The following is a 23982-nucleotide window of genomic DNA, read 5'->3' as shown; positions in this document are numbered from 1 at the left end:
TCGTAAATATACATATTTTCTGTTAGGAAAAGCAGAATTTGAAAACATAGTAATACACAGGATGTTCCATTAATAATAACGCAAATTTCTAGCTTAGTTAGACTTTTTTAACACACATTTAACTCTAAATATCTTATAAACCAGAAATATTTTGTAAACACATATTTGGGTCAAAATGTAGGTTATGGTGAGCAGAATTTGGGAATGTAATATCATACAGGGTGTCCCATTTGAAATAACGTAAATTTAACAAAAAATTGGTATTTTATTTGATAACACCTTTTTGTTTATTAGAGAATTTTTTTTATTTTTTAATGTAAACCTTGTTTTTTTTTTAAACTAATTAACGTAGTGGGTACTCATTTTTCACATTTACTGGCAAGGTTGTTTTGTAATATTTGCCCCTCAATTTGCCTTAACCACGTGATTTTTTTCTATTTTTAAGGTTGAATAATTAGTAGATTATTCTACAAAAATTGCTGCAAATTAATGCAATTGAAGGCTAGTATACTATTTAATTATCTACAAGCCAATCTATACTTTGTTCAATTTATATACTCTGTGAGTAAATAATATTATAGTTTATTTTTGCGTGAAACTATTGTTAGTTCTTACGGCAAAACGTATTAAGTCAGTGACTAATTTCAAACAAATTTGAACCATATTGATATCTGTTGTTTTTGCTGTATTTAAAGCTTTTCGAAACTCGGAGACGAAAAATAGGGTTATGTTATCACTTTTAATGTAATATAGTTGCCATTTCTTGTTTAAAGGGCTTATTACATTTTCGTATGCCCGTTTTCTGATGATTTACAGTATATTTGTGTTTTTCCGCTTTATACCGTCTTCAAAAACGTCACCATATTTTTCATGCACACCCTGTATACTGGAAGCAAAAACGGTGCTGTAAACTTACGGTGCTGAGTTAGGAAGTTGATTAGGAACATTTTTGGTTTCTTCCAAATTTTTCGTAACTCTTACCGTTTCCAAATTATTTAGGAACAACTGGTTTGGTGCAACAAATTTTCAAATCAGTTTAATTGTGGTTTGAAATGTGAACACCCTGTAATTCGGTTATTTTTGCGAGTTCAGGGTGGTTCAACCACTGAAATTACCCGTTTTGAGTTTCTTTTTTCAGGGGTGTTGAGCAAAAAATTCAATCTAAAAAATTGCGACTAAAAACAGTCATTCACCAAAACACGTCCAAAACAGTCTAAACACGGCTTAAAGGACAGTCAGGGACAACATCGCCTGTAAAATCCACTTGGAGTGACCGAATCATATTTTTAAGTACATTTTTGGAATCCTCATTAAATTTCCTATCCAATGACATAAAGAAGACTACAAAACTAGGTACAGTCAGGGAAAAAAACGTTGTCAAAGTTTGAATTGCCAAAAACACAGTCAAGGAGAAAATCGACGGTAAATCCCACTTGGAGTGATTGAATCATGTTTTTAAGCACATTTTTGGAATCCTCATTAAATTTCTTTTCCAATAAACGGAAAAATACTACGAAATTTAATACTATTTCAAAGCCAAAATTTGTGAGGTATGAGGGTTAGATTAGGTACCAACATAAAGTGACAGTCAGTGACAAAATCGCCTGTAAAACCCATTTGTAGTGATCTAATCATGTTTTTAAGCACATTTTTGGAATCCTCATTAAATTTCCTATCTAACGGCATAAAAAAATACTACAAAATCAGGTACAGTCAGGGAAGAAACGTTGTCAAAGTTTGAATTGCCAAAAACACAGTCTGAAATGATAGTCAAGGACAAAATCGGCGGTAAAACCCACTTGGAATGACTGAATCATGTTTTTAAGCACATTTTTGGAATCCTCATTAAATTTCCTATCTGATGACATAAAAAAGACTACAAAATCAAGTACAGTCAGCGGAAAAACGTTGTCAAAGTTTGAATTGCCAAAAACACAGTCTGAAATGATAGTCAAGGACAAAATCGGCGGTAAAACCCACTTGGAATGACTGAATCATGTTTTTAAGCACATTTTTGGAATCCTCATTAAATTTCCTATCTGATGACATAAAAAAGACTACAAAATCAAGTACAGTCAGCGGAAAAACGTTGTCAAAGTTTGAATTGCCAAAAACACAGTCTGAAATGATAGTCAAGGACAAAATCGGCGGTAAAACCCACTTGGAATGACTGAATCATGTTTTGAAGCACATTTTTGGAATCCTCATTAAATTTCCTATCTGATGACATACAAAACACTACAAAATCAGGTACAGTCAGGGAAAAAACGTTGTCAAATTTTGAATTGCCAAAAACACAGTTTGAAATGATAGTCAGGGACAAACTTGCCTGCAAAACCCACTTTGAGTGATCGAATCATGTTTTTAAGCACATTTTTTGAATCGTCATTAAATTTCCTATCAATGACTAATGAAAGTTTGGATTGTCAAAAAAAAAAAACAGTTTAGAAGAATAGTTAGGGACAAAATCGCCTGTAAAACCCACTTGGAGTGACTGAATCATGTTTTTAAGCACAATTTTGATACCAAATTTGATACTATTTCAGCGCTGTGTGAGCTGTGAGGGTTAGATTAGGTGTCAACATAAAGTGGCGTTAGATTCAGTCACAACCACTTTTTTCCGAGAAAAACCATATTTTGTGGTGGTTCATTTGGACGAAGTGTCTTGTTCACCTCCTCCAGAATTTTGACCTCCAAAAATGTAATCCGTTGCCGAAAGACTGAAAATGGTGGAGATGTTGATCGGTGCTGTTTACATGGGCAAACATGTCGTGACCGAAGGAAGTTATGAACGTTGAAGACAACAAAATTATACGTATTGTTGATATTTGTGAGGTGTGAGGGTTATGGTAGTTGAGAAGTCGCACGCCTAGGCGTTATTAAAAAGTCACGACTTGGGGCAAGATTGCATATTGTGAGGTGCTGTTGACCTCTTGCAGATTAACAGGTAAACCGATTAAGATCGAGTACCGGTTTGGCGTTTTCAGCCGCCTCGTAAAAGCGATTTCACATGAGAGAATACGCCAGAAAAATATCGGGCCTACACTTTTTTCAGCGGAAGCGTGATTTCGTATTAATATCCGGACTTAATACCATCAACACTCAGTTTCACTATCGATTCAGTAAGCAACAGTTGTCGCTCTAGACTGAAACCATCTTAAGACTCTTCTATTGGCAAAATCCCATGCAATTGGTGTTAACAGCTCAACCAAATATGGGCAATCCAACCATAAATGCATGAGAACACTATCAAAACAAATCACTACTTTACACTTGGTATGACACTCTAAATGGATTTATCTGAAATGTTCTCTTGTTCGCGGAAGGCAAACATTTAATGAAGTAGTTGGTTTTAAATGGTCGGGCTTACACGACCCAGTACCTTTTGGATGTACCGCTAAACCCAGATTTGGGTTTGTCTGTTGGGAGCTTTGCACTGTATGTATTTAAATATTGTTGCTAAAAAAGAAACTTTGCATTTTTAATAACAAAATTGTCAAAATTGGTTTCAGTGGAAGATTGAACATTTGAATTACTCACGAGAGATGCTTTTTTGCATACAATTATTGCTCAAAATGCCTCATGGTGATGATAATGCCTTAAGCCTGTTTCAGAAGGCCTTCAAATGTTGTTACCATTTGTGGCATTCTTAAATTTAGCCCCTGGTATGGAGATGATGGTAAACCTTGATTGACACCCTTGAAATTTTATGGTCACGTGACCTAAAACCTCTGAAATGCTCCTGAAGTCTAGCAATAAACTTTCTAGAAAATGCTTCCAAATTTTTAAAAGGTTTTGTAGTTTTATGGATTGTATTCTTGTTTTTCTAAAAGTTCCATGGATATGTGACCAACCATATAGACACACGAACAGACCCTTTGTCGAAAAATCATCACCAAAAAGACCATTTAAAGGCATCGGTCATAGATGGAGGACCACCTAAGGCCCCCTTTACAACACAGATGTTTAGCCCGATAACAATAAGAGTGCCATTATGACAATTTAAATAAAGAAAACTGTTTTGTTGGCTACCTGAAGTATTTTCTACGTTCGTGGATTTGGGAACGTGGCGCATTTTAACACGTTTCAAGTTACCTATTGGTTTTTGTAAAGGTTTTTCGAGTGTGAAATTTTCTATTCAGTTTCAAAACATTTGTACTACACCGTATAATCCTTGGCGGTTTCGAGTTTACCAAAAAGACCATTATATCCATATTAGAATATCGGCTTACTGATGGGGATTAGAAAGTTTCTGAATAGAGTCGGGTGCAAGATTTTACCGCACTTCTTTAAGTCCAAAGATACAAAGTAATTCATTTACACAATCCTGCAGACTGCGCCAAATTTGAAGCCAGAGACAGAAAGATAAAACAATATTTTGTGGTACATTTCGAGCAAAATCTCTTAGAATGAATTGACTGAGAACGTTTCGAAAGAGAAGAGAATAATCGCACAGAATAAACCGAGTCGGCGAGATGGCTTATCTCGGTAATCCAAAGAGACAGGGTGTCCAACAAGCTTGAAATGTTGACCCCGAAAGTGGACGTAAGAGATTGGATTGAAAAGGACGAGAAACGTCTAAGCCTGATGCTTTTTCAATGACCCGTTAAATGAACTAAGACTTTCCACATTAACTCTACTTTGCCACCAAAACGGCCACGTCGATTGGCAAAAATCCGAAACCGTTGCAGGAATTGGAGTACATTTTTATGACGTTTTCTTGGTTGATGGGTGAGTTGCACGACCGCGATTTTAGTCGAAAACGAGTATAAATTCGATTTTTTTAATTTTGGCCGCCATCTTGGATTTTCTCCCTTCCTGTGACAGTTAACGTCAAACTGACAGTTTCAATCGATTCCCTGACCCAAAATTAGTCGAAAACGAGTACAAACTCAAGCGATGTAAGTTGATCGATATTAAAGTTGTGTGCGGAAATTGTCTTTCCCACACTAAAAACCATCTTTTTTGCTTTTCAAGGTAGAGCGTTCGTCTAACCGTTATTTTATGCTAAAATTTTCCAGAAAAGCCACTGGTGCACTCAGTTTTACGATATCTCTAAAACTAACCGACTTACACCTAAAAACATACATTTTTAACCTTGTCTATTTAAAAAATACCATAAAATTGCATATCCAATAAATTTATCTTAGGAATAATGATTGTTCTATAAGCTCGTATTTACTTACAAATCAAGTGTGATAATTAAATTAAGACGTCTTTTTCACGTTGTTGAATAGGAAATTTAATCAGAATTTAAAAAATGTGCTTAAAACAGTCATTTTCTCATTCCTAGTGAGTTTTACAGGTGATTTTTGCTCTTGATTACCTTTTCAAACTGTGTTTCTGGCAGTTCATACTTTGACATTGCTTTTCTTCCTGACAGTACCAAATTTTGTAATGTTTTTAAGGTTATTGGATAGGAAATTTAATGAGGATTTCAAAAATGTGATTAAAACAGTCATTTTATCACTCCAAGTGAGTTTGAAAGACAATTTTGTTCCTGACTGTCCTTTCAAAACGTGTTTCAGTAAGTTCAAACTATGACAACGCTTTTCTTCCTGACTGTACGAATTTTTGTAGTATTTTTCACGTTATTGAATAGGAAATTTAGCGAGGATTTCAAAAATGTGCTTAAAATAGTCATTTGCTTACTCCAAGTTGGTTTTATAGGTGATTTTTGTTCTTGACTACCCTTTCAAACTGTGTTTCTGCTAGTTCAAACTTTGACTCCGCTTTTCTCGCTGACTATACAAAATTTTGTAGTGTTTTTCACGTTATTGAATAAGAAATTTAATGAGAATTTCAAAAATGTGCTTAAAACGGTCATTTTGTCACTCCAAGTAAATTTTACAGGTTATTTTGTCCTTGACTACCCATTCAAACTGTGTTTGTCAGTACAAATTTTGACACCGCTTTTATCCCTGACTGTACCAAATTTTGTAATGTTTTTAAGGTTATTAGATAGGAAATTTAATGAGGATTTCAAAAATGTGATTAAAACAGTCATTTTCTCACTCCAAGTGAGTTTGAAAGACGATTTTGTTCCTGACTGTCCTTTCAAAACGTGTTTCAGTAAGTTCAAACTATGACAACGCTTTTCTTCCTGACTACCAATTTTTGTATTGTTTTTCACGTTATTGAATAGGAAATTTAGCGAGGATCTCAAAAATGTGCTTAAAACAGTCATTTGCTCACTCCAAGTTGGTTTCATAGGCAATTTTGTTCTTGACTACCCTTTCAAACTGTGTTTCTGGCAGTTCATACTTTGATATTGCTTTTCTTCCTGACTGTACCAAATTTTGTAATGTTTTTAAGGTTATTGGATAGGAAATTTAATGAGGATTTCAAAAATGTAATTAAAACAGTCATTTGCTCACTCCAAGTTGGTTTTATAGGGAGTTTTGTTCTTCACTACCCTTTCAAACTGTGCTTCTGGCAGTTCAAACTTTGATATTGCTTTTCTTCCTGACTGTACCAAATTTTGTAATGTTTTTAAGGTTATTCGATAGGAAATTTAATGAGGATTTCAAAAATGTGCTTAAAACAGTCATTTGCTCACTCCAAGTTGATTTTATAGGCAATTTTGTTCTTGACTACCCTTTCAAACTGTGTTTCTGGCAGTTCATACTTTGATATTGCTTTTCTTCCTGACTGTACCAAATTTTGTAATGTTTTTAAGGTTATTCGATAGGAAATTTAATGAGGATTTCAAAAATGTGCTTAAAACAGTCATTTGCTCACTCCAAGTTGATTTTATAGGCAATTTTGTTCTTGACTACCCTTTCAAACTGTGTTTCTGGCAGTTCATACTTTGATATTGCTTTTCTTCCTGACTGTACCAAATTTTGTAATGTTTTTAAGGTTATTCAATAGGAAATTTAATGAGGATTTCAAAAATGTGCTTAAAACAGTCATTTGCTCACTCCAAGTTGATTTTATAGGCAATTTTGTTCTTGACTACCCTTTCAAACTGTGTTTCTGGCAGTTCAAACTTTGACATTGCTTTTCTTCCTGACTGTACCAAATTTTGTAGTGTTTTTAAGGTTATTGGATAGGAAATTTAATGAGGATTTCAAAAATGTAATTAAAACAGTCATTTGCTCACTCCAAGTTGGTTTTATAGGGAGTTTTGTTCTTCACTACCCTTTCAAACTGTGCTTCTGGCAGTTCAAATTTTGATATTGCTTTTCTTCCTGACTGTACCAAATTTTGTAGTGTTTTTAAGGTTATTGGATAGGAAATTTAATGAGGATTTCAAAAATGTGCTTAAAACAGTCATTTGCTCACTCCAAGTTGATTTTATAGGCAATTTTGTTCTTGACTACCCTTTCAAACTGTGTTTCTGGCAGTTCATACTTTGATATTGCTTTTCTTCCTGACTGTACCAAATTTTGTAGTGTTTTTCACGTTATTGAATAGGAAATTTAATGAGAATTTAAAAAATGTGCTTAAAACAGTCATTTTGTCACTCCAAGTAAATTTTACAGGTTATTTTGTCCTTGACTACCCATTCAAACTGTGTTTGTCAGTACAAGTTTTGACACCGCTTTTATCCCTGACTGTACCAAATTTTGTAATGTTTTTAAGGTTATTGGATAGGAAATTTAATGAGGATTTCAAAAATGTGATTAAAACAGTCATTTTCTCACTCCAAGTGAGTTTGAAAGACGATTTTGTTCCTGACTGTCCTTTCAAAACGTGTTTCAGTAAGTTCAAACTATGACAACGCTTTTCTTCCTGACTGTACCAATTTTTGTAGTTTTTTTCACGTTATTGAATAGGAAATTTAATGATAATTTCAAAAATGTTGTTAAAACAGTCCTTTTCTCACTTCAAGTGGGTTTTGCAGGTGGTTTTGTCCTTTACTACCCTTTCAAACTGTGTTTCTGGCAGTTCAAACTTTGACATTGCTTTTCTTCCTGATTCTACCAAATTTTTTAGTGTTTTTTCATGTTATTTAATAAGAAATTTAGCGAAGATTCCAAAAATGTGCTTAAAACAGTCATTTTCTCACTCCAAGTGGGTTTTGAAGGTGGTTTTGTCATTTAATATCCTTTCAAATTGTGTTTCTGAAAATTGAAATTTTGACACCACTTTTCTCTCTGACTGTACCAAATTTCATAGTGTTTTTTCAGATTATTGGATAGGAAATTTAATGAGGATTCCAAAAATCTACTTAAATCAGTCATTTTCTTACTCCAAGTGGGTTTTACAGGTGATTTTGTTCTTGATCACCCTTTCAAACTGTGTTTCTGGCAGTTCAAATTTTGACATTGTTTTTCTTCCTGACTGTACCAAATTTTGTAATGTTTTTCACGTTATTGGATAGGAAATTTAATGAGAATTTCAAAAATGTGTTTAAAACTGTAATTTTCTCACCAAGTGGTTTTGACAAGCAATTTTATCCCTGATTATCAAACTGTCAAACTGTGCTCAAAGGTTGCAAAAATGGGGTTTTAGAAAAGTGTTCAATACAATTTCATAAAGGTATAAAACAGTTAATAGAGTAAATCATATTGAAAATGCTTGTTTATATAGGTTTATGAGTGGAAATTGGACAGTCGTGCTCATCTGTCATAATCTTGGAAAATAACAAAATCTTTTCCATGAAGCTATAAAATCTCAAAACTTTGTTTAGTACACTCTCTCTCAATGTTTTTTTACAGATCAATGAGCAGGATTTGACGTACCACCTTATGAAGCTATAAAAGTAATAAAATATGCTTAAAAGCAATAGAGATTTAAATGAAGTTTTAAGTAAATTTTATAGGTTTATGGATTGAATTTTGCTAAATTCTAAAAATAAAAAAATGAAAGTCTGTGCCTTATTTTGAGATCTGAACTGAACACATTTAACTGGAAATAACAAGCAGGTTATACAGGATGTCCTAAATTAATGGAAGTACTACTCTGCTTCACTGTGTCTTCCAACTCGGTTCTATAGGAAATAATATTATTGATTGTTGTTATATAGAGACAAGATTGAAACAAAAATCATCTGTTTTGTATCAAAAACAAAATGTCAAAGTTTAGAGCAGCCTGATAACCGCTAAAATATTCAGTTTATCTTGGCCTTTCTGCTATCTTTCATAACATATTCTGGACTCACAGACATGATTTACACGGACCTTGAACTGTACCAAGTACTTGAATCGGTTTTAACCTAACATAACGGTTTATTTTGGTTCTATGTCCGGATATTAATAGATTTTGGTACTGGTTGTTTGATTTGTGCTATACCTATATTGGTATGATCTTCGGTGGAGGAATCTTTGGTGAAGGAAGAAAAAAGGGGTCATTCAACTGGTTTTAATCGTTGATCAGTGTAATTTAGGGGACCTTTTGTAGTGTCAAAATTATAAACTGGCGTTTGGCACAGTTCAACATGTGTAAGTCAGCGGGGTCCCCCGAACCAGGATGGTCTATAACTCTTCTCGAATGCGAGGCAGGTGAAACGGTTTATTTTTATGCAATCGGTGGTCTGAATATTTATGTCATTTATCCTTTTTATTTTTACCCGATGGCGGCGATATAAATAATCTAGTTTTTTTCCAAGACCAAGTCAGTTTTATGAACTTGTTTACAAGGGACGTTGCTCGTGCATTTGACCTAATTTATCTAACATGTCGACTGCTTTATTTATTGGTCCACTGTGTAAATCTGATTCCCTGTTGCCAGCTTTAACACTGTCTCGTTTATTAAACTCACAAAAGGGTAAATTGCAATTTTATGGTCAAACGCCTTTGGTAAGTCTTTGATTCAACAATCTGTTGAATCATTGCTTTGGTGGACAAGATTGACACAACTTCTTATCTTCAACCATTTTCTTCGAGTTAATACCAAAAAAAAAAACGAGTTGAGCTTATTTCCTTACTGTGTGTATATAGTTTCTGGATCCCCTTGAAAACATTTGGCAACAACGTTTCCTGTGCAAATTGTGGCAAAAAAAGACACATTTTGAGTTTTTGAAACTTTCTCTATCCCCATAAGTAACGAAGTTATTACTATTTCTCTTACTAAATGCCATGAAAATAAAATATGTTATTGATATCTGTTTTGGGATCTCCTGGAAAACATTTGGCAACAACGTTTCCTGCGCAAACTGTGGTAAGAAAGACAGTGTCATGGCTGTCATTAATTTTCAGTCAATATTGTCAAAATAAAATTCCGAAAAATAAAACTGAATAAAAAGTTGTTTCGATTTGTTATTTATTGTTTTATAGATTTTGGTTTATCAATAATCAAATCAATAAAATAGGAATATTTTTCTGACCAAGTGATTCTTGTACAAAATGAGTAACAATTTTATCTTTTTTATGGAAAATTAGTGGTTTCATAAAAAAAAATGCATTTTTAATTTTTTGTCACTTTTTTTTTATTGTCACACACGTTATTTATAATAATGACAAATAATATGTATTTGAGATGAGAAAAATGACGCAAATCTGAAGTTATTATTATTTAAACAATTTGTAATTTACGAGTAATTTACTGACAATTCAAAGTCAAAATAACTGTAATAAACCTCAGAAACAAACAAAAAATTGCTTGTCAAACCCACTTGGAGTCAGAAAATGACAGTTTTAAGCACATTTTTGGAATCCCCACTAAATATCCTATCGAATAACCTGAAAAAACATTAAAAAATTTTGTAGTCAGGAAGAAAAGCGAAGTCAAAGTTTGAACTGGCAAAACACAGTTTGAAAGGGTAGTCAAGAACAAAATCACCTATAAAACCCACTTGGAGTGAGCAAATGATAGTTTTGAGCACATTTTTGGAATCCTCACTAAATTTCCTATTCAATAACCTGAAAAAAACACTATAAATTTTGATACAGTCAGGGAAAAAAGCAATGTCAAAGTTTGAACTGCCAGAAACACAGTTTGAAAGAACAGTAAAGGACAAATACACCTGTAAAACCCACTTGGAGTGACAAAATGGATGTTTTAAGCACATTTTTTGAATTTTCATTAATTTTTCTAGTCAATAACATGAAAACCATTATAAAATTTGGTACAGTCAAGAAGAAAAGCGGTGTCAAAATTTGAACTGGCATAAACACAGTTTGAAATGGTAGACAAGGCCAAAATTATTTGTTAAATCCATTTGAAGTGAGAAAATAACTGTTTTAAGCACATTTTTGGAATCCTCACTAAATTTCCTATCCAGTAACCTGAAAAAACACAAAAAAATGTTGTACAGTCAGGGAGAAAAGCAATGTCAAAGTTTGAGCTGCCAGAAACACAGTTCGAAAGAACAGTAAAGGACAAAAACACTTGTAAAACCTACTTAGAGTAAGAAAATGATTGTTTTAAGCACATTTTTGAAATCCTCATTAAATTTCCTATTCAATAACGTGAAAAACACTACCAAATTTGGTGCAGTCAGGGAGAAAAAGCGGTGTCAAAATTTGAACTGCCAGAAACACAGTTCGAAAGAACAGAAAAGGACAAAATCACCTGTAAAACCTACTTAGAGTAAGAAAATGATTGTTTTAAGCACATTTTTGAAATCCTCACTAAGTTTCCTATCCAATAATCTAAAAAAACACTACCAAATTAGGTACAGTCAGGGATAAAAGTGGTGTCAAAATTTGAACTGCCAGAAACACAGTTTGAAAGTACTGTCAAGGACAAAATCGCCTGTAAAACCCACATGGAGTGAGAAAATGGTTGTTTTAAGCACATTTTTTGAATTTCCATTAATTTTCCAAGTCAATAACATAAAAAAAACACTAAAAAAATTTGTAAAGTCAGGGAAAAAAGCGGAGTCAAAGTTTGAACTGGCAGAAACACAGTTTGAAAGGGTAGTCAAGAACAAAATTACTTGTAAAACGCACTTGGAGTGAGCAAATGACTGTTTTAAGCACATTTTTGGAATCCCCACTAAATTTCCTATCGAACAACCTGAAAAACACTTAAAAATTTTGTATAGTCAGAGATAAAAGCGGTGTCAAAGTTTGAACTGACTGAAACATGTGTTGAAAAGACAGTCAGGAACAAAATCGCCTTTAAAACTCACTTGGAGTGAGAAAATGGCTGTTTTAAGCACATTTTTAGAATCCTCATTAAATTTCCTATTCAATAACCTGAAAAGCACTACAAAATTTGGTACAGTCAGGGAGAAAAGCTGTTTCAAAATTTGCTAACTGCCAGAAACGTGTAAAATTTAAGGTGAAATATTTCCTTTATCGGTAATTTACCCATCACTACTATTTCCCTTACTATGCTAAAGGAACATTTATAGGATATCCATTACTGTCTCACCGCATACATTTGGCAACTATGGTTCACTCTACAACATGATGACGTGATACTTGAAATCCAACGTTTATTTTTGTTTGTTTAACACAATATCATATGATCGTAGATAGCCAATGAATGGAGATATCACGTGACGTTAACCGGAGAAGGCGCGGAAGTTTTACTTTTTGCCGCCAGAGGGCCTAAATTTACACAAGCTGGGAAAAAACCACACAATTGACAAAAAACCCAGTTCTGACATTCATTTTCAAACTAAGACAGTTACTTACCTGAAAGTTGCAATGTACGGACCGTAAATTGAACCGAAATTATTGTAATTTTTCTGTAAAAAAAAAATTATTTTAGACAGAACCACTAAACCAAGACAGTCAGTAGAACTGTTCTTTCACATAAATTATGCTTTACTGCGGTCCTGGAATGAAGGGCACATTTCTTAAAATTAAGTTTTATTTTTTTGCTAGAATATACAGGGTAGTCAGATTATACAGTGACTTAAGGCATTATGTAACTGTCTTTAGAGCTCCCTTGTTCTGCAACAATATTTCGCCTTGAAATCTAATTCCCATGGAGGTATGACACTACAAGAATATTCAGTTAGACCGGCCAGATTAGGAAAAATTGGCACAGAAAAGAGAACAAGAAAAGTGAAATCAACACGGATTAGGTGTTAATCGCTTGCGTAAGCGGTTTAAGCGCTTTTGACACGCCCTAAATGACAAATAGTTGATTGATTGGTTGCTTTAAGCGCAGTTCTGTTATGTATGAGCTTTTTCTTACTGCGGGGGACTAAAATAGTTTTCAACGTTAGTGGATCCAGTTTTTGTTCGTGTGAATTTTTCGCAATGGAATTTATCAGAGTTAATTAATTACCCCGAACAAATACCAGGAAAGCTAGAATTATTGGCATAGATACTAATTTTGTACGTGCTGTTAAGGCAAAAAGTGCTAATTACCTGTCAATAGGAATTTCAGCTGGAAACTAAGAATGTTATTCCTGAAGTAGGTTAATTGCAACTTTTTCTGATACACTCACATGCATAACTGTCAAAATGACAAAAGTTTTCTATGTGGAAATAATCGTTTTGTCACCACCATCAATCTTTTCAGAGCAACCCTGTATAGCATTACAAACCGTAATGACAGCTGACACTACCGTCAACAAATGACATTTTTAAATTTTTAAAATTCAAAATGGTTGTACACAGTGGCCCAAAATGCTTCCATCATCAATGCGAAGAGTAACACGGTAAGTTCTCTTTATAAAGCTCTTTTTCCAGTACCAAGTGTTTTCTGTATAGAATCAGCGGTTCTTTACATGTTTTACCCGAACTGAATAACTGGGGTGATAATGGTAAGACAGCAAAAGCATTTACACCACTTTGTACCACTATAAAACATTTTAGTGTCCACTAAACACTTAAGAAGAGCACTGTTATGTTGCAATAGTGTTATGCTGGTTCTAGCCTGTATTAAATTGGGTGTTGGAGTGTATCTTATGATTTGGATGGGAAGTTTTTGGTGGGGTTTAGTGTGCATCCTGTTAAGTTAGCGTTCCAAACACTTCAACACTTAATTTTCACTAATTTAGTTCTTTTAAGGTGTTTTTGCTGCTAGTGTAACTGGTATTTACTTCCCATTGATCTGGATGTCCTTCAGGCTGGGCATTGTCAAATCTGTTATGGCCTGTATGTTTGTCAGCCATGTTGCCGTAACCAGTGTGGCAGTGTTGCAAGTTGTACGTAAAAGTGGTGAAGAGGAGGAAAAAATCGCATTTACTGCCCTTACAGGGTTGCATTTGGCTGTGCTATTCTCAAGCTTTACATACTATTGGAGATTATACAGTGCGTCCGCTAAACTAGAATTTCAGCTTCGTTCTATCGTAAGAATAAACCAAAATTGATTCAATTTCACTGTTGTGTAGTTGAGTTGTTTGCGATCAAATAGAAAAGTGCACAAAAATAGTAAGTAAAGTAGTCAAAGTTAAAGTAAACTTTGACGCCCTCTAGCGGCCAAAGGGTACAACTTGGCCTGGTCCGGTTAACGTGACGTGATAGCCCTATTTATTAGCTTTCTTTTGTTATATGGTAGTTTTATACAGAATGTTTCAAATAAGCGAGTTATTTGCGATGAGACAGACTGGTGCACAAAAATTAGCAAGCCTGGCGTCAACCAGTTTTAGCCCTTATCCGGTTTTTATTTTTTTACAGGTAAACGGTGGATTTGGCGAAAAAAGCGTATATATCACAAAAGTTGAGTCTTACTGAGTTACATGTACGGAAACAATTTCAAGACTCTAGCTGGAATAGTTTTGGAGATATTCACTAAATTGTACAAAAAAAATTTTGGGCAACTTTGACGCCCTCTACCGGCCAAACGGTACAACCTAACGTGGTCCGGTCAACGAGACGTGATAGCCCTATTCATTAGTTTTATTTTGTTGGTATAACGGTTTTATACAGAGTGTTTCAAATAAGCTAGTTATTTGCGATCAAATAGAAAAACTTAACAGTGTTTTCGTTGGCATTGGTGCCACTTTGACATATTTCCCTCTGGCGCTGTCACAAAAAAATTTGTCGGTCAAGTTGTACTGGGTGGTCATATAAAGCGTTGTTTTAGCTACATTTTGGTAAAAAATTCCATCCTGTAGCTCACACACAACCAAAGTTATAACCTGTCATACTAAACAGCGTTTTTCTTGGCTTTGGTGCCACTTTGACATATTTCCCTCTGGCGCTGTCACAAAACATTTTTTCGGTCAAGTTGTACAGAGTGGTCAAACAAAGCGTTGTTTTAGCTACATTTTGGTAAAAAATTCCATCCTGTAGCTCACACAACCAAAATTATAACTTGTCATACTAAACGGTGTTTTTGTTGGCTTTGGTGCCACTTTGACATATTTCGTTTTGGGACTGTCTCTTAAAAATTTTCCGGTCAAGTTGTACAGAGTGGTCAAATAAAGAGTTGTTTTAGCTACATTTTGGCAAAAAAATCCACTCTGTAGCTCACACACAACCAAAGTTATGATCTGTCAAACTAAACAGTGCTTTTCTCGAGGTTTTTCTTGGCTTTGGTGCCACTTTGACATATTTCCCTCTGGCGCTGTCACAAACATTTTTTCCGGTCAAGTTGTACAGGGTGGTCAAATAAAACGATGTTTTAGCTACATTTTGGTAAAAAATTCCACCCTGTAGCTCACACACAACCAAAGTTATAACCTGTAAAACTACACAGTGTGTTTGTTGGCTTTGATGCCATTTTGACATATTTCCCTCTGGCGCTATCACAAAAAAAATGTTCCGGTCAAGTTTTACTAGGTGGTCAAATAAAGCGTTGTTTTAGCTACATTTTGGTAAAAAAATCCACCCTGTAGCTCACACACAACCAAAGTTACAACCTGTCAAACTAAACAGTGATTTTGTTGGCTTTGGTCCCACTTTGACATACTTTCCTCTGGCGCTGTCACTAAACAATTTTCTGGTCAAGTTGTACAGGATGTACAAATAAAGCGGTGTTTTAGCAACATTTTGGTAAAAAATTTCACCCTGTAGCTCAAATACAATCAAAGTTATAACCTGTCAAACTAAACGGTGTTTTTGTTGGCTTTGGTGCCACTCTGACATATTGCTTTTTGGGAGTGTCTCTTAACAATTTTCCGGACAAGTTGTACCGGGTGGTCAAATAAAGCGTTGTTTTAGCTTCATTTTGGTACAAAATTCCACACTGTAGCTCACGCACAACCAAAGTTACACCCTGTCAAACTAAACAGTGTTTTTGTTGGATTTGGTGCCACTTTGACAAATTTCTCTCTGGCGCTGTCACAAAATTTTTTTCCGATCAAGTTGTACAGGTTCGTCAAATAAAGCGTGGTTTTAGCTACATTTTGATACAAAATTCCACCCTGTAACTCACACAAAACCAAAGTTATGATCTGTCAAACTAAACAGTGTTGTTCTCGATGTTTTTGTTGGCTTTGGTGCCACTTTGACATATTTCCCTCTGGCGCTGTCACAAACATTTTTTCCGGTCAAGTTGTACAGGGTGGTCAAATAAAACGATGTTTTAGCTACATTTTGGTAAAAAATTCCACCCTGTAGCTCACACACAACCAAAGTTACAACCTGTAAAACTACACAGTGTGTTTGTTGGCTTTGGTGCCACTTTGACAAATTTCTCTCTGGCGCTGTCACAAAATTTTTTTCCGATTAAGTTGTACAGGGTGGTCAAATAAAGCGTTGTTTTAGCTACATTTTGGTACAAAATTCCACCCTGTAACTCACACAAAACCAAAGTTATGATCTGTCAAACTAAATAGTGTTGTTCTCGATGTTTTTGTTGGCTTTGGTGCCACTTTGACATATTTCCCTCGAGCGCTGCCACAAAAATAATTTCCGATCAAGTTGTACAGGTTCGTCAAATAAAGCGTTGTTTTAGCTTCATTTTGGTAAAAAAATCCACCCTGTAGCTCACACACAACCAAAGTTATAACCTGTCAAACTAAACAGTGTTTTTGTTGGATTTGGTGCTACTTTGACATATTTCCCTCTGGCGCTGCCAAAAAAAAATGGTCAAGTTGTACAGGGTGGTCACATAAAGCGTTGTTTTAGCTTCATTTTGGTAAAAACATCCATCCTGTAGCTCACACACAATCAAAGTTACAACCTGTCAAACTAAACAGTGTTTTTGTTGGCTTTGGTGTCACTTTGACATATTTACTTTTGGGACAGTCACTTAAAAACTTTCCGGTCTTTAAAAAAAATCAAAATGGCCGCTATAGAGAGGGGGTCGTGTTTGTACTCGTTTTTTACTAATTGGGGATCAGGAAATCCATTTTTTCAGTCAATTTCATCTAGTTTGGAAAACTTGAATTTTTTCTCAAATTTTTGGGTTTGTGTCATACAAAAGCAATGAAAATGTATATTTTTGCATCTACTGAGTGTTCCAAAATTGTAGGCGTATAGGAGCTCTACTACCCTTCTTCCAAGTTGAACTACTTTCCTGGTTAACCTTTGGGGAAGTATTAACCCTTAGTTGGGAAAATTGACTTAGCCCTTATGTACCTAAGAGAATTAAACAAACACTAAAATATACAGTGTGTTTCAATTAATATATGTATGTACTAGAATACTTGATAATATTGTTAAAAAAAATTGAAAATTTTTAAAAATGATATATACTGAGTGTCTCAAGTAACATAAGTGGGAGTAGAATAATTACCAATTATCAATTAATGATTGACGTCAGTGGATACAAATATGAATTGAATACACGGTATAATCAGTGTGTTATTAGGGATTTTTCTTTGGATATTTTTGGAAAATATGATTATTTTGCCAATTTATTGAGTAGTTTGGGAACAACAAATTTTAAAATTTGCAATTTTGTCATGCAATTAAAAAAAGCCGCTTAATTAAAAAAAAGCAACTTGCAAGCAATTTATTCATCAATAACGAGTAACTTCCTGTTAATATTGCAAAAAAATCGTCCATAGAAGGTAAGACCTGGCAAATATTTCTTAATGAGCAAACTGCAAGCTATATTAATAAATTCTTCTGGACAAATAATTATTGTTTTCTGTGCTTATTAACCGTCTTCGTATTTTTTTTTCCTTTTACATAAACGAAACTGACAAATGAGTTATTTTAGGGATATATTACAGCCAATCGGACGGACCGTTATCTTTCTGTACACGAAGAAAAAAGCGGATTTATCTTGGTTGCTATAAGTTATTTATAATTATCGCGAAATACCGATGCTTATTGAAGGATCCTGCTCGTTACTGGGCTATTTGGAGCGAATATTTTATAGGAAAAATGCCAATTATAAATTACATAGTATTAAATGTGCAAATATTTTAACAAGCCACCTGAGTTTTTTTACGGAAAAGTGGTTCCATTTGTCACTAGATTTCAATTGCAAATTATTACCTTTATAACTTAGTGGCAAGTGAAGACTATTTTGAGACACGCTGTATACAGGGTGCAAGTATTGGAATCTTGCAAACAATACGAGATACCTACAGAGTTGGTTAAGTTATGCCAAATTTACCATTTTAAAATCTCAAAAATTTCTTTTTACTTTCGGAGAAATTGATTTTGGTCACGTGACCTTAAAAACACTTTATTAAAAAATACGACGTTGCCAAAATGTCTTTCTCCCTGGAAACGAGGACAGAATTCATGAAACAGTGTTTGGACCAAAATTTTGGAATTTACTTTTTATATTTTTATTGATTCATTTGATGAAATCAGTCAAAATAAATGACATTTGTCACGTATTTGACAGCTGTCACATGATACTGGAACAGCAGTTGTCTTTTGCTGCATTGTCACGTGACCACTGTCAAAATAATATTCGTGGAGCTGTGCATATCAGAATGTCTCTAAAAATGCACGTAAAGTGTTTTTGACTTTCTTAATTGTTCTAGGTTTCCTATACCTATATTTTGACAGTTGTGACATATTTGACAACCGTCACATGATACTAGAACAATATTTATGTACATTGTCACGTGAACATTATTCAAATACTATTCGTGGAGCTGTACAAGTTATAATGTCTCCACAAGTGGAACTAAAGTCTGTTATAGTTTACAGTAGTTTAACGATCCGAATGACCATATTTTGACAGTTGTGACGTATTTGACAATTGTCACATGATACTGAAACAATATTTGTGTATACTATCACGTGACCATTGTGCAAATAATATTCGTGAGGCTATGCAAGTCAGAATGTCTCTAAAAGTGCACGTTAAGTGTATCTGCCTTTCTTAGTTGTTTTAGGTTTCTTAGACCCATATTTTAACAGTTGTGACGTATTTGACGATCGTCACATGATACTAGAACAACATTTATATACATTGTCACGTGACCATTGTCCAAATAATATTCGTGGAGCTGTACAAGTTATAATAATTCCACAAGTGGAACTAAAGTCTGTTATAGTTTACAGTAGTTTAACGATCCGAATGACCATATTTTGACAGTTGTGACGTATTTGACAATTGTCACATGATCCTGAAACAATATTTGTGTATATTGTCACGTGACCATTGTGCAAATAATATTCGTGAGGCTATGCAAGTTAGAATGTCTCTAAAAGTGCACGTTAAGTGTTTCTGCCTTTCTTAGTTGTTTAGGTTTCTTAGACCCATATTTTGACAGTTGTGACCTATTTGACAATCGTCACATGATACTAGAACAACATTTATATACATTGTCACGTGACCATTGTCCAAATAATATTCGTGGAGCTGTACAAGTTATAATGTCTCCACAATTGCAAGTAAACTCGGTTATAGTTTACAGTAGTTTAACGATCTGAATGACCATATTTTGACAGTTGTGACGTATTTGACAATTGTCACATGATACTGAAACAATATTTGTGTATACTGTCACGTGACCATTGTGCAAATAATATTCGTGAGGCTATGCAAGTCAGAATGTATCTAAAGGTGCATGTAAAGTGTTTTTTTCTTTCTTAATTGTTCTAGGTTTCCTATGCCCAAATTTTGACAGTTGTGACGTATTTGACAACCGTCACATGATACTAGAATAACATTTATGTACATTGTCACGTGACCATTATTCAAATAATATTCGTGGAGCTGTACAAGTTATGGCTCCACAAGTGGAACTAAAGTCTGTTTTAGTTTACAGTGGTTTAACGATCCGAATTACCATATTTTGACAGTTGTGACGTATTTGACAATTATCACATGATCCTGAAATAATATTTGAGTATATTATCACGTGACCATTGTGCAAATAATATTCGTGAGGCTATGCAAGTCAGAATGTCTCTAAAAATGCACGTAAAGTGTTTTTGATTTTCTTAGTTGTTCTAGGTTTCTTAGACCCATGTTTTGACAGTTGTCACATGATGCTAGAACAATGTTTATGTACATTGTCACGTGACCAGTGTCCAAACAATATTTACGGAGCTATGCAAGTTAGAATGTCTCTACAAGTACATTAATAAACTGTTTTAGAATTTGCAGCAGTTTAACGTTTCGATTGACCATATTTTGACACTCTGTGATGTATTTGACGGTTGTTGAATTATCTTCCTGAGAAAACATCTTAAATTATCCGGTAAACGGTCCTTGTACGACAAAAGTGCGTGCGTGGTAAAAATTTCAGCTCTTTCACTTAGATGGTTTTAGAGATATTTGCAAAAATGTCCAGAAATAAGTTAGAGAGAGTTAATAACGGTTAAAGAGACCAGTGGGCAGCTGATTGGCTTGAACAAATTTCAAAATAATTGCCTAATTTAACGCCCTCTGGTGGCGTAACAGTGAAAGTTACGACTTCAAGTAAAAGAGATGATTTTTCAAGCGTAATATTCTATGCCAAAGCCTTGTCAAACATTTTCTTTGAAAAATATTGACTTGTTGTTGCCGTGACGTCATCGTAGTTTATTTTATCTTTCACTATATCTGTTCCACTTGGAGATGGTATAATTTGAGTTAATTGCGCAAAACTTAGTGTGTTTTTGCGCTGCACAATTTCTGCAAAGCAATCTCAATTATCGCACACTCGCTTGGGCCTATTACCGCTTTCCAGGCCATAAAATCGAGTCACGTGCGTTTAATTATTGACGCCATACTATTATGGTTTATTTAGAAAAATGGCGGAAATCGTCATGCAAAAAAACGCGTCTACGGCTTATATGGCGCTAAATTGGCTTTGGGTGCAGCGAATGTGTGGTATATGGTTCAATAAATAACATTTCATTCTAGACACTGTCGAAGAATGCAGACTTTGGTACAGTCTTCTTGTAATTGGTGCACCTTCGTTAATTTTAAATGCCTCGTTCGTCGAACTTGTGGAGCAACAAACCCTCAAAGTTACGGAACCAACTCTAAATGTTTCTGATGACGTAAAATTAATGCAGAGGTGTCAGCTGTCACTATCTGACAGTTGTTAAAAAGTGAGTGATTAACCGACATTCTAATAATATATTTACCTAAAATCGTAACTTTTACCGTTACGCCACTGGAGTGCGTTAAATTCGGCCGTTATTTTGAAATTTGTCCAAATCATTCAGCTGCGCACTGGTCTTTTTAACTGTTATTTGAACGTTTGTTACACCACTAGAGGGCAGTAAAAAATCAAAACAAAATAATATACAGGGTGTTCTCATAATTAATCAACAGCAGTTGTGGCCAAGTCTTGCTTTTACTTACGTAGTACCGTTCCCATACCGGCATATACACAGAGCGGTAACAAAAAACAAGTTTTTTTAATAAAACGTTCGTATTGGTGCACCGAGAGACCATAACTTCTTCCTGATTCATAATTCATCGAATGTGACCGATGCCAATCATCGATTTGCCCAAGTTTTTTCCGTTGTAACAGATGAAAATGGCGTCGTTATCGTTATATACGGAGGCTCCGAACAATTTTTTCCTTCTACCATCTGTCGCATTAAAAGTCCGGCACCGTAAATAATTATCGGAGATAAAATTCTGTTTTTTTATTTTATTTTAGAAAGAGCGTTGCATCAACCGGATTTTACGACGATAAATTGCCTGATAGTTCAGGCTGTTGAAGAAAGGAATTTCTTTAGTTAAAAAATCCGGATTATTGGAAGAAACTATTACTACGGTTCAAATTTGCTTAAAACTAACCACTGTATTAATGGGTTTTGCCATAAAAACCAAAAATGATTGCAAGCGAAATTAGGCTATAGTGACACGATTCTTTTTTTTAATAAACAACCAACAAGGGTTTGCTGTAATTTCTATCTCCAGGAAAGTTTAAATATTTTCACCTTTCCAAAGTAAAAAGTTTTCCTGTAAGAACCGCAACTAGTAGCAAGCAAAAACAAACTAAATTAACATTTTTCCCAAAATTATTCATAAAATATCAATTGACACAGTTCTACGTTGCCAGACTGACTATTTTCTTAATTTTGTGTCCAATTTGTGCGATGATGCCAAATTGTAATTTTCTAGCCAAGCTAAAGTCCAAAATGTATTGTATACTTTGACAGACACTAACCTTGGTTTTTTGACAGCTACAGGGTGGATTTTTTTACCAGTTTGTAGCCAAAATAATGTTTTATTTAATTGCCCTGTAAAGCATTGTCAGATAAATGTTTACTAAGAGCGCCAGGCCGAGAAGTGTCAAAGTAAAATCGAGCTAAAGTTCAATAGGTATTGTATACTTTGACAGACACTTCTTGGTTGTTTGACAGCTACAGGGTGGATTTTTTTACCAGTATCTAGTCAAAATAATGCTTTATTTAACTACCCTGTAAGGCATTGTCAGATAAATGTTTACTAACAGCCCCAGGTCGAGAAATGTCAAAGTAAAATCGAGCTAAAGTCCAATAGGTATTGTATACTTTGACAGACACTAACCTTGGTTTTTTGACAGCTACAGGGTGGATTTTTTTACCAGTTTGTAGCCAAAACAATGCTTTATTTAACTACCCTGTAAGGCATTGTCAGATAACTGTTTACTAACAGCCCCAGGCCGAGATAAATCACAGTTAAACCGAGCTGAAGACTAAAATGCACTATTTACTTTGACATACCATAACTCTGGTTCTATGATAGCTACAAGGTGGATTTTTTTACCAACTTGTAGCTAGAACAATGGTTTTTGCTAAGCAAGTCAAAGGTCCAGAGAACCAAGCAACAATACTGTAATAATTTGTGAATTTTTAGGCGGCATTTTCGTCAAACTTGAAAAATATAAATTTCAGGCATCCGCCTGTGGCGTAGCGTGCAGAATGGGCGGATGTAAATAAAATGAATTCAGAAAACGGCAGTTTGATGCGATCTATAACACTGCGAGTGAATTTCCTCGCACAATGGTAAAATTCTTTAAAGTCTACATCCTGCGCTCTACGGTGAAGACATGATACATTTCAGCCATTAAACTCACCTAAAGGTACGGTTTGCTTCAATAACGGTATCAGTTCCATCTATGCCCTTAACGCACGCTACGCTATTTTACTTTATGGTCATTTATCACTAATCCAGAAAACACATTACAAACAAAGTGCCAGCAGAATCATAAAATAGCATATTCAAGGAACATTCATGGAATATCCTTTATACGAAAGCTAACCTCAAATTCTGTGCATGATGAAACAGAATGCCACAAGAGAAAGTGCACTAAAACAACACTTTTTGGTCATTTTGTAGAATGTCCTGAAATATACAGCGTGTCCCATTAACTAGAATTGTTTTTTTAATTCTCAATTACAACAAGCACGATCAAAAATTGAGTGACCCAAAACTTGTCACTGTGTTTACTTTGATGTTTTGTTGATTTAGTTCACCCTGTATTTATGAATTAAACGAATGAACAACATTTTGAAAACGACCTAAATGTATATTTTTAAAACTCTGATTTACTGGTGAATTCATTCATAATGTCTGGTTGGTTTTTTTCTGCCATCCTATTTCTGGGCGGGTGTTATAAATTACCGCGACAGTCATTTGTCTGCGAACGAGCCGGCAACAGCGACACAGTGACAGCGACGGTGGGTACCGTAATTAACGATCTCGAAAACGTCATTTTTCAAAAAAACGAATTGCCCTCATATCTCATCAGTTTTGGAAAAATGTCAAACGTTTATTTATAGTTTGTGGGGCGCGTTTGCCAAACCGAGCGCGTTTTCATCGAGATGTGGGATCAACCGAGTGCAGTGCCAAAATTTGCAAGGATGCGGCAACGTTGCGAACCCACACAATGTCACC

The 23982-nt window shown here is 34.7% G+C and overlaps 3 protein-coding genes across 7 annotated transcripts in view; 2 read left to right on the top strand and 1 right to left on the bottom strand.

Moving 5' to 3' along the window:
- The window catches only part of ap (apterous), a 145640-nt gene that overhangs the window by 1771 nt on the left and 119887 nt on the right, over window positions 1–23982 (top strand). The window contains exons 1-2 of one of the 5 annotated variants that reach the window (XM_081991526.1): window positions 13449–13510; window positions 13563–13615. The exons of 3 other annotated variants lie outside the window; for them this stretch is intronic. In XM_081991526.1, coding sequence (XP_081847652.1) covers window positions 13613–13615 — 3 coding nt within the window. In that variant the 5' untranslated portion in view covers window positions 13449–13510; window positions 13563–13612. Of the gene's footprint in view, window positions 1–13448; window positions 13511–13562; window positions 13616–23982 lie in introns of those variants that run through there. One more of the 5 variants, XM_081991525.1, reaches the window with a different exon arrangement.
- The window catches only part of LOC145736961 (uncharacterized), a 156605-nt gene that overhangs the window by 59350 nt on the left and 73273 nt on the right, over window positions 1–23982 (bottom strand). The window lies entirely within an intron of this gene.
- On the top strand, window positions 13624–14762 carry LOC145736963 (uncharacterized). The gene is made up of 3 exons (XM_081991534.1): window positions 13624–13808; window positions 13863–14143; window positions 14472–14762. The coding sequence occupies exons 1-3, from the start codon at window positions 13715–13717 to the stop codon at window positions 14526–14528; spliced, it is 432 nt and encodes a 143-aa protein (XP_081847660.1). The 5' UTR covers window positions 13624–13714; the 3' UTR covers window positions 14529–14762.

This window comes from Ips typographus, linkage group LG13 (genome assembly GCF_016097725.1).
Source record: "Ips typographus isolate SLU linkage group LG13, UJ_Ityp_2.0, whole genome shotgun sequence".
NCBI lineage: Eukaryota > Metazoa > Arthropoda > Insecta > Coleoptera > Curculionidae > Ips > Ips typographus.
Note: the sequence above shows the minus strand (reverse complement) of the source record. Positions and strands in the feature narration are given on the sequence as shown.

What these genes read in the sequence shown, in the direction of transcription:
- LOC145736963 (XM_081991534.1), top strand. Translation starts at nt 13,715, where the DNA reads ATGCTGGTTCTAGCCTGTATTAAATTGGGTGTTGGAGTGTATCTTATG. An exon ending in TTTAGTGTGCATCCTGTTAA is followed by an intron (nt 13,809 to 13,862) that starts GTTAGCGTTCCA and finishes AGTTCTTTTAAG; the next exon opens with GTGTTTTTGCTGCTAGTGTA. An exon ending in AATTTCAGCTTCGTTCTATC is followed by an intron (nt 14,144 to 14,471) that starts GTAAGAATAAAC and finishes ATTTTTTTACAG; the next exon opens with GTAAACGGTGGATTTGGCGA.